A 12031-nucleotide genomic window follows, 5' to 3' on the forward strand; every position below is an offset into this window, starting at 1 on the left:
TTCGACAATCTTCATCTCGTATTTCTCTTTGGCCTCTCTACTCAATTTACAGAGATGTATACACGTGACTGGTATACAAGCCGCAGAATTGCAATGCTGGTTGGGTTGTCTAGTCACAAGGGGCTTGGTGGTCAGACATGGATGGCTTGCTTCAGTGCTTCTTCAATAAGGTCGTTACAATCCAGAAGTGTCCGTGACTGTACGTACATAGGTAATCTTATCTCCTGTGTTTTTTAACTGAGACAGAAACTGCATTGGTACTGAACCTTGTAGAAGAAAAAAATATGCTGAAAACCTAATCCATATTGCCTTTGTATGGAAATTAGCATACCTTTCTGACATTTTCCATAAAACTGAATATTCTGAATGTATCTCTACTCTCTACAAGGTACAAGGGAATCCTACAACTATCAGACAAGATGTAAGCCTTCAAAAGGAAGTTTCTACTTTGTAAGAAGAAACATAAAGATGATTCCATTCGTAAATTGAAATGTTAGAATAAACAAACAGGAATGCAACTAAATGAAGAAATCCAAACGTTGCTGTATGCCTGTTTTTAATATTTATTATCCAACTTTTCTTACTGGCTGTATTTATCCTTTGTATCGCTCAATGAATTGATATCAGCTTTTATACATTTAAGAACTGCACACCAGCTGTATAATCACACATATTACATTATCAGTACTTATATGTGTACCAATAATAAAAAAAACATATGAATAGATTTTGTGTTGATCATTCATGTCCACATGACATGTATATACTACATATATAGGGTTTACTAATTTGAACGTCAGAACTTTGAAAAAGGTTTGTGGCGACACAGACTGAAATGACGAGATTAAACTGTGACATCTGTGTTCAGTAGTCTGTGTCAAGTTATCATGGAGAGATACACAATGCAACAACGCATAGAAATTATTCGAATTTATTATCAAAATTCGTCTTCAGTTCGACAGACATTTCGTGCATTGAGAGGAAATTATGGTCAACATAATCGACCGACGTGAACTGGCCACCAAGATCATGTGATCTAACCCACTCTGGATTATCTTCTGTGGGGTTATGTCAAATCTAAGGTCTATCAGACTAAGCCACGCACAGTTCGTGACCTGGACTAAGTCTTGAACTGTCCACACGTTAAGGTCTAGCGAGTTCGTGACGTTTTTGTCAAGAAAGGCTAACGGATATCATTTAGCGTAGTCTCCACTCTTCGTTAACGAGTGCGGTCACGGATGCGCCAACGGAAAACGACTGGAATCCACTCACAAGGCAGGCTCCTACCGAGTTCGTTCACGGCTGCGGATTTTCAAGATGGACACTATCAACTGTTGCGGACGAAGGTTTGGAAGAAAGACGAATTGCAAGCCCACTTCGTTTCAGTCGTATTTCGAGTAAGTACGTCATGTTAGTATGTTATTAATATTATTGTGTATGAACATTAAGGGCAATTGGAACAAATCTGGAGGAGAGTGAAATACGTATGTATTGTGAATTGTTGCTACGATGTACCTAATCAATTTAATACTTCACGCCATTTTCCTTTTTCTTGTTGATTACATTGTTCCACGTACTTTATAAGAATTAGAGCTGATATTTTTGCAACATTCCTTAAGCTTGGCAATCGCGAAATAAAATAATACTACTGCAAAATATGTTTTGATATGTTTTGTAAGCCAACATTCCACCCACGTCACATAAAAATGTAAAATAACGATGGCGCACAAAATGAGAACAATTAATTTTCTGCAATATATTGTCCTATTGCAAGTGAAAGAAATTACGGTACTTTAAAATAGGCACTACCATATGCTATATATAGGGGGGAAAATGGTACGCATGATTTATACAGTATGTGAACTGATGATAGAAAGATTTTAAAGGAAATTCCCAAACCATGTTTGAAGTTGTATTAATTGCAGGTCGAGTGTACTAAATTACGTACTCCTTCAATTTTACAGGAAACATTACCCATGAAAGGATTGACTGTTGTTAAGACTATATTAGAATTTTGGGGGCACAGAAACGTATATTAACAGAGTTATGGACATCAGAATGTATTCCAAAACTATATTTTTTATCACGACGGGAATGTAAAATTATATATATATATTTATTTATTGTAATCACAAAATCTAACCTAAGCCTCTAAGCACCAGTCAAAGTGAAAGTACTCCATTCGGTTCCCCAGACACTGGTGGGAGAAAAACTTTTTTGTGACAAAAATGTGTTTAGTAATATATGTGTGTGTGTATGGGAGTAGGGTGTTTGGTATACTGTATTCATAACCATCAATTTAAAGGGAAAATATTTTTTTCTTATATGCAACCATTAACAGAATGCACTCAGCTTAAATACCTTATGTCATGTGAAGATACAGTGGGCAACATGAATTCATTTTAAGCATGAAAAGCTTTGAGTCACTGGGAACTGTTTGATAGAAGTTTTATAATTAAAATATCCAGGTTGAATTTCTGCTTGAGCCAGAATTTTCAGATAATTTTTCAGTAAAATGCAATACATACTCCATGCACATTAGGCATTTCATATGACTTGGATACCTGTTACATTAAAATATTTTTCTTTTAAGAAAGGAGATTGATATTATGTTTCACGTTCATATGCAGGATGAGACATGAAAAGGTTCATTTTATTCTGTTTAACAACACTTTGCAACATTTTTAAGCCTTGTTTGTCATTATGAAATATCATTGAACATCATTGCCTTAGTTACTCTTGCCATAAAGCAGTGTGTTGTTGTAGAGGGGTATTATTGCAAGAGCTGTAATAGAACAAACTAAAGGGTTTCCCTAAAGTTTTAAAAGGCTGGAAAAGCAACTTATTTTTATTACCTGCAAAGTTCTCATGTAGTCTCCTCCCCCCTTTAAGCTTTTCTGTGTACAGTCACGGACACTGCTGGGTTGTAACGACCTTATTGAAGAAGCACTGAAGCAAGCCATCCATGTCTGACCACCAAGCCCCTTGTGACTAGACAACCCAACCAGCATTGCAATTCTGCGGCTTGTATACCAGTCACGTGTATACATCTCTGTAAATTGAGTAGAGAGGCCAAAGAGAAATACGAGATGAAGATTGTCGAACGTAATGTCTCGTGTTCTCGACATGGAATAATACTCGGTCCACGTTACGTTCCATTATTTAATGATGTTTGGGAACGAACCTGACGGACTGGGTTTATATTTTCACTCCTTGCATTACAGTAAATTCCATATTTTACAATTATATTAATGTTTTGAACGAAAATAATGCCCAGAAAAACATCGTACACACGTGCACACCACTCTTCTCACAAATATGCACGTGAAAACAAACACACAAAGCTAAGTTTTAACTTGCAAGTGAATTTCCAAATAACAGAAAACGGAGAAGCACGATGTGCGAAACATGGAATTTTTCACAGCAAGAATGCGTCTATTTTTGACATACGTGGTTTCTATTAATAGACAATGAAACAATTATGAGAGAAATTAATATGCATTTTCGTCTTCAGGTGTTGAGGAAGGAAACAGACTGACTGGAGAAAAGAGAACATGGTGTTATTGATAGAGTGTTGGTTAGTGAACAGAACGTTGATCAGTGAGGTCTAGATTCGATCCCCACCAAGGATTTTTTTTATTCTTTTCTATTAGTGAAGGAGTATGTAATATTGTTTTCTAGGAATTTTGACGAAAGGATACACATCAAATTTGTTCGTTTAATCTGTATTTTCATTCTTCTAATAAGTTTTCTATCACAAGGGGATATAGAGATTCTCTATCTACGCGATGGATATCTTCTCAATGGTTCCGTAGCTACGATTTTTTAGTCCCTTCCACCCACTTGTCTTATTTATTTACTTTATTCATATCAACTCACGAAATACCATGAATCTAACGAAAACACACAGATATAGCTAGAACCTCGTGTCGAAGGTTCCAGACTCGAGTTCTGGTTTTTTTGCGAGGGTGATTATTCTTGTGTGTCTGTTTATCATCTTTGTCAAAAAAATATTCCTCATTATTGCCGTGATTAACCTAGGGAGAGACCAAAGCAACTGAAATAACAAAAGTACAGAAAATGCAAGACACATTTGACTAGGCAAGTTATACCTTGGGAATTAGCAATCTGAAAATTAACTTGCGTTTCAGTCGACTACTTGCGAAAGAGTTTCGTGTTGTCTCGTTTTGGGGTGTTGGTTATCGTGTTGGACTAGCATGCGGCCAATCCGAGTTCGAGCCCAGCGGAAAGAAAGGTTTTTTTTTCATCCAACCTTATTTATAAAACTGAGGTTTCTGTAAAACATTTTGAATTGCATGCCACTTCCTATGTTGGTAATCTGAAAGTAGCAAAGGTGAAAATTTAGTGTTTCGAAGCGACGATGTATTTGTGTATGTGTTGAAACAACGCAGTTATTTATTAACGAAAAACATGCAGCCACGTGATCATTGAGAACGCTTCCTAGTTGTCAGTGCTAATATGGCAGTACCTACAGTCTGTCAACACACACCAACTTTCACGTTCCCCGTAAAATGAATACCTTTCCACGTTTCAAAATCATGAGTGCTGTCTAAAGCAATACTTTGATACTTGCGTTTGCATGTTCGAATCTAAAGTAATACGAAACTTTTTTCTCCCCAGCAAATTACATTGTAACCATTAATAACTGTTTGCAATATGATATTGATATCATATATGGAAAGAATAAAAATGGAGAATTTATCTTAAAACAACTTACAAATAGCGAGCGGAAGTTGATGAAATGTCATATTTTTTCTGACATTTCGGACACGATGCCCATTAAATATACGAAATATGGCTCTTCGTCTAGAACCCAAAAAAGGTAATTTTAAAGAGCATTTGTTTTGCATTTGTTGCCATTTGTCAGGTTTTAGGTCATTTCCCCCCGTTTTCGTTATTTTCCCGTAATTTTTCGCAATATTCGGTAGGCTATATTGTTTCATCATATTTTGTCACTTCTTTAATTTTGGTAACATTCTTGAATCTTTTCACCAAGGTGAATATATGCCTATATATATCTCCCAGGATTGCAATTTACGAGCAAAAGAAAAGTGAACTGCTGACAGTCTTTGTTGTGCCGGGGGAAACCACCAGGTGCCCGCCTGGGGCAAACTCAGATTTAAGATCAGATAAGAAGAGGCTGGAAATACCATAGCTAGACCCTGTTTCCATTGGAAATCCTTGTTGCATATTTTAATTAAATGTGCATGTGCTATCATTTGGTTCCCTTTTTTTAAGAGCGATATTGCATTTTGTTTAATTTCATTTTCATTTCAATTTTTAACCTGACACTAACAAATTGAATGGTCATTTTTGCATTTTACGTAATTTTTTTTCATATTTTAAGGATATTCTATAGGTCATATACCTATATTTTTTAGGTCATTAACTTCCGCTCCCTACTTATAAATATATTAAATTATGTAGATACCTGATGTGAAACGTACGATGCAAGATCAGAGAGCCTGAATGTTGCATTAAAAACTGCAGAGAACAATGACTGACTTATGAACAGTGAAAGGTTTTTCCATGCTCCAATGGGATTTTATTTATGACTATAAATAAACAAGGGAGAAGGACACAGGTTGGTATGATGAACTAAATTGTAATCTAAAAGTTGTAATTGAAGAAACAATACACGTTCCGGTCAAAAATAGGTCATTCAATTTCAGGCACATTACACTAACTGAAAAGAGTATTTTCAAAATTAATAGTATCCCCGTTCTTCACCTTTTTCTCGGTTGTCACATATGTCAATTTCCTCTATATTATCTGTATTCTCATTGGGACAAACACCCACATCCATGCCCGAACGGAGTATTGGTAATATCGCACGCTAGTCAACAATTCCCGAGGAAAAGTTTGATAAGCCTTTTAGGATCCACTTGGAATCCCACTTTAAACTATAGATCCAGTTTACTTACTGTGCATAAAGTAGACTTAAAAAGAAGAAAAAACGTGGAAAAGCGCTTGAAGGTTTCGACGAGTTCGAACTGCCTTGATGAGGCGAAGCTATTATATGATTTTCAAGTGGTCAAGTGGCCCCGTGGTTGCGGTTAAGTTTCGCGTAAAGAAGGCTTTGAGTTCGATTCCCGTTCTATTGCCCTATTTTTTAAATAACTCAAGGAACTAATTATTACATTTTATTTAATAATTTATTGGAGTAAAAGTTAAATACAATTTTACTTTATTTTTGGGTGAAAATCTTTAATTTACCATTTTAAATTTTATTTGTGTAAATTATTTTTTACGATAGTTTCTTTCACATTTCTCATCATTTTACAAACGTACTCAATAAAATGTTAATCCTGGCGAAAAGTATACATTTCTTTCGAGAAAATGATCCAGAAATATACTATTCACAAGAAATTATCGTAATCGTTTTCAAAAGAAAATTCAACAATTATCACAGCATACAAAATAAGAATGTTCGCAATAAATGAATTGAAATATATAGTCGCTCTAGTTAAGAAAAAAACTGGAGGCAATCAAACGGGAATTTAACCCAGTATCTCCTGCGTGTCAAACAAACACGGTACCACCCCACCACCTGTTCTTCTGTCAGTCGAACAATATAATCGTCTTGTGAGTAACGCTTGCTAAGTTTCTAATCTTTGAAGAGCTTGTAATTGTTGTTGTGTGTCGCGGAGTTATGTTTATTGCAACACTTGAGCACACAATCCAAACATTCGTAAATTTGATACACAGAAAACATGGGTTTTTTGCACATACTTTCGGAGCATGCGCTCTGTCAAGGACTAGAAAGAACCTCGCTAAAGTTACCGAAGCTTCTCTGCGGTGCTCACAGTTGGCCCCGGAGTCACGTGGTATCTGATTATCAGTCGACATGACGTTGTGCCTGCAGAACCAGCACACTGAAGTGAACGAAGGTATTTTACGTGATTTGTAAGCTGAAAGAAAACATGCCACGCGTTACAACAGATAGAGGTTTGTCTTCAGCTTTGGGACAGACAAACCACACTAGGCATACAGACAGAGTATAATGTAAGATAAAAGGAAATTATTTCTCCGTCTCCTCACATTGACAATTTTATTGCTTTTTTGGAGTTATTTGACCACAGAAACGGATTATTCTGTAGTATTATTGAAGTCGAATCTCATGTTATGGCTTGGTTCAGTATGCTGATCAGGTTTTCTGACAAACGCAGGACGAGCTACCCAAGAACAGTAATTTTCTATATTTTATATCTGCTTCCTTCATCATCCGGTATAAGGCAGACCAGAACATACCACAAATATGTAAGATAACTATTGCTAATTTGGTAACTTGTCTTGAAATTGAGTTTCTGTCATGAACAGCTGTAAAGAAACAAAGGTTTTTCTATTTAAAGATTACACTGAATAATTGTTATTTGATTAGGAAACTAAAATGACTTCAGTATTCACATGCAGTACACAAGAGATTCTAAACACACTCTAAAACATGCTACTGTTCGTTTCAAAGTATTATTTCAACAATCAATACACAAAATAATGGGCATGCTGAAGAAAAATTATGATTCTTTGATTATAAAGTGCATTACGTGGTTAACATCAAGTTTGGATTTGCCGGTTATCCAAATATTATTAATTTTGAAAATAGTATTTCAGTTAGTGTAATGTGCCCTATTTTTAACCGTGAACGTGTATTGCTTCTTCAATTAAAACTTCTAGTTTACAATTTAGTTCATCATGCCAACCTGTGTCCTTCTCAATTGTTTATTTATAGTTATAAATAAAATCCCATTGGAGCATGGAAAAACCTTTCAAAGTTCATAAGTCAGTCATTGTTTTCTGCAGTTTTCAATGCAACATTCAGGCTCTCTGATCGTGCATCGTACGTTTCACATCAGGTATCCACATAATTTAATAATGGTTTCAATGTTATTTGCTGGGAAAAAAAGTTTCGTATTACTTTGGATTCGAACATGCAAACGCAAGTATCAAAGTATTGTTTTAGACAGCACTCATGATTTTGAAACGTGGAAAGGTAATCATTTGACGGGGAACGTGAAAGTTGGTGTGTGTTGACAGACTGTAGGTACTGCCATATTAGCACTGTCAACTAGGAAGCGTTCTCAATGATCACGTGGCTGCATGTTTTTCGCTAATAAATAACTTCGTTGTTTCAACACATACACAAATATATCGTCGCTTCGGAACATCAAATTTTCATCTTTCCTGCTTTCAGATCACCAACATAGGAAGTGGCATGCAATTCAAAATGGTTTACAGAAACCTCAGTTTTATAAATAAGGTTGGATGAAATTAGAGAAAAAAAAACAACCAACACTCCAAACTCTTTCGCAAGTAGTCGACTGAAACGCAAGTTAATTTTCAGATTGCTAATTCCCAAGGTATAACATGCCTAGTCAAATGTGTCTTGCATTTTCTGTACTTTTGTTATTTCAGTTGCTTTGGTCTCTCCCTAGGTTAATCACGGCAATAATGAGGAATATTTTTTTTTGACAAAGATGATAAACAGACACACAAGAATAATCACCCTCGCAAAAAAAAACAGAACTCGAGTCTGGAACCTTCGACGCGAGGTTCTAGCTATATCTGTGTGTTTTCGTTAGATTCATGGTATTTCGTGAGTTGATATGAATGAAGTAAGTAAATAAGACAAGTGGGTGGAAGGGACTAAAAAATCGTAGCTACGGAACCATTGACAAGATATCCATCGCGTAGATAGAGAATCTCTATATCCCCTTGTGATAGAAAACTTATTAGAAGAATGAAAATACAGATTAAACGAACAAATTTGATGTGTATCCTTTCGTCAAAATTCCTAGAAAACAATATTACATACTTCTTCACTAACAGAAAGGAATAAAAAAAAAATGTCCTTGGTGGGGATCGAACCTAGATCTTACTGGTGAAAGCTCTGTACGCTAACCAACACACTATCAATAACACCATGTTTTCTCTTTTCCAGTCAGTCTGTTTCCTTCCTCAACACCTGAAGACGAAAATGCATGTTAATTTCTCTCATAATTGTTTCATTGTCTATTAATAGAAACCACGTATGTCAAAAATAGACGCATTCTTACTGAGAAAAATCCCATGTTACGCACATCGTGCTTCTCCATTTACTGTTTTTTGGACATTCACTTGGAAGTTAAAACTTAGCTTTGTGTGTTTGTTTTCACGCGCATGTTTCTGGGAAGAGTGGTGTGCACGTGTGTTCGATGTTTTTCTGGGTATAATTTTCGTTCAAAGCATTAATATAATTGTAAAATATGGAATTTACTGTAATGCAAGGAGTGAAAATATAAATCCAGTCCGTCAGGTTCATCCCCAAACAACATTAAATAATGGAACGTAACGTGGACTGAGTATTATTCCATGTCGAGAACACGAGACATTACGTTCGACAATCTTGATCTCGTATTTCTCTTTGGCATCACTACTCAATTTACAGAGATGTATACACGTGACTGGTATACAAGCCGCAGAATTTCAATGCTGGTTGGGTTGTCTAGTCACAAGGGGCTTGGTAGTCAGACATGGATGGCTTGCTTCAGTGCTTCTTCAATAAGGTCGTTACAACCCAGCAGTGTCCGTGACTGTACAAAAGGTCTGCATCAGAGTGTATCTGATTTGATGAATACATGTTGCTTAATGTATACAATCACCTCCCACTTGTTTTAGAAAAGTTGCCTTGCGAATATATTTTTCAGTGCTGTTCTATTTTAAATCTTAACCATGTAAATACCTCCAGAGTTGGGTACAAAATAAGTTGTAAAATGGCATAAACATGTACTTCACTATGCAAATTGGTTTACTTTACTCATTCGCTCACTGACAGCTTAAGGCTCTTCAATGGTGTATTTGAAATGTTGTCACCTTGTAATCAAGGGATCCCAGGTTCAATACTCAGTGGAGGCACTTGATGGTTCACATCCAACTTTAAACTATTAGTTTCTCTGCGCTTAAAAATGACCTCACAACTGACAGGTTTAGTGTTAGTAACATGTCATATATTGTCGTGTGAGAACCAGAGGAAGGAGACTCCAAGCAAGCCGCGTTTGGAGCCAGATTGACCCATGTCCAGCTTTTCTCATTCGTGGTAAAGAAGATTCAAGTATCTTCAAGTTACTTACTTTTTAGATTCAGACATAATCACTCGTGAAAATTTCATAAATTGGGGTTAGGTCCATCTGGTTGTCACACAATAATATTGCAATAGTCAGTAATGGGAGGACTTGTTTGAACAGTCTCCCCATTAATAATAATCCGTTGCGCAACAGCCCATGAAGAGCCTAGGCATACCTACCGGTCGAAAAGACCTACTATAAGGGCTGGGGATACGTCGGGCTGACCCCCCGACTATTCCAATACTGGTTGAAGATCTCCACGCTTAGAGGTGACGAAGGAAAGCGTGGGAGGGAGATCGGCAGTCGACAGTATGCCTAGGCTCCCCATTAATATATTAGTCAAATCTTAATTACCTCAACATCCAGCGGGTTCCGGATTTCATTTTCAGTCTCTTGGGTCACATTTTTTTAGTTTATCTTTTGATGCTACAAGGTGCGTCTGAAAAGTTTGGTGAATGGTCTCAGAAAATAAAGGAAACAAGAGTTACAAATAAAATACCTTTACTGGCCTTCAAAGTAATCACTATTAGCTACAACACACGTCTGACATCGGTTGTAAAGGTGTTGGAAACTGGCAGCAAACGCTTCTTGTGGAATCACTCGAAGCACCGTGGTCATGCTTTGTTGGATATCCGCAACGTCTGCGAAGCGGAAGCCTTTCAGGGCTAATTTAAGGCGGGGAAACAAATATAATACCTGCCGGCGCCAAATCTGGAGAATACGGAGTGTGTGGAAGAACAGTCACCTGGCGTTGACCACGCGGATTTCAGTGTGCGGACGGGCGTTGTCGTGGAGGAAAGTCCACCGTCCACTCCTGTACTGTTCTGGCCGAACCCGCCGGATGCGTTGCAGCAACCGTTTCAAAACTTCCTCGTAAACTTCCGCGTTGACAGTTTGACTCGCGGGTAGAAATTCATGACGGATCAAGCCCTTGCTGTCGAAAAAGGCGAACAACATCGTCTTAATCTTGGATTTTGTCAGCCGACTATTTTTGGGAGGCGAGGAAGACGATGAACACCATGCCATTGACTGTCGCTTGGTCTCCAGATCGTATTGGTAGAACCAGGTCTCATCTCCAGTAATGATGGTTTCCAAAAACTGTGGATTCCGGTCAGACCTCCAGACGTTTCCATCCGAGTTTGCTTCTGCTCGTCTGTCATCATGTACGGTACAAACCGATCACAAATCTTTCGCTTTTTCAAATGTTCATGAACAATAGTGCGTACACTGTCTTTCCTTATCTGCAACTCTTCTGCAATCATTCTCACCGACAGTCGCCGATCATCCGCAAGCATGCGACGCACTCGTTCGATATTGTCTGGGATTGTGCTTGTTGACGGTCGACCCGAACGTGGCTCATCCTCGACACCTTCCTTTCCGTCTCTAAAGCATTTAAACCACTCAAACGCACACTTTTTACTCACTGCTTCAACACCGTACACTTGCGCTAACATTCCATGAGTCTCCGTTGCCGTTTTCCCTAATTTGAAGCAAAACTTCATGTTAACGCGTTGCACCATGTTGCAATGACACGAGTTCGCACACATACTCCGTTAGCTTGGTCGCAGCGTGCACCACTGCTTCACTTCGGTGATTTGCACGATAGGGGGCGCTTGTTGACATGTCTCTCAATGCGCATGCGCGGGCGCGTCATCCTAACCAGCCCGGTTTTTCAAATATGGGATCATTCACCGAACATTTCAGACACACCTTGTATATTTCCATTTGCATGCGGCATCCAAAATTATTTTTCTTACATAATCTAATTCAAATGGTAAGGGTGCTTCCCCGCTAGCAAAGTTGTAACATCTTTGCTTTGGGATCAAGGGACTCCAGGTTTGAGAACTGGTGGAGGCACAGTGGTTCGGATCCTACTTTAAGTAAGGGAAATCCTACACTAAGATTGTCAT

At 37.7% G+C, this 12031-nt stretch overlaps 1 protein-coding gene across 1 annotated transcript; it reads right to left on the bottom strand.

The window, feature by feature from the left end:
• Positions 1–11098: 11098 nt before the first annotated feature.
• LOC145978133 (protein GVQW3-like) lies at positions 11099–11641 on the bottom strand. The gene has a single exon (XM_083110574.1). It carries the CDS (start codon positions 11639–11641, stop codon positions 11099–11101), a length of 543 nt encoding a protein of 180 aa, XP_082966700.1.
• Positions 11642–12031: the final 390 nt, after the last annotated feature.

This window comes from Lepisma saccharinum, chromosome 24 (assembly GCF_977018435.1).
Source record: "Lepisma saccharinum chromosome 24, izLepSacc3.1, whole genome shotgun sequence".
Classification (NCBI taxonomy): Eukaryota; Metazoa; Arthropoda; class Insecta; order Zygentoma; family Lepismatidae; genus Lepisma; species Lepisma saccharinum.

Bases quoted from the DNA above. Each gene is read 5' to 3' on its own strand.
- LOC145978133 (XM_083110574.1), bottom strand. From the start codon at position 11,641: ATGGTGCAACGCGTTAACATGAAGTTTTGCTTCAAATTAGGGAAAACG.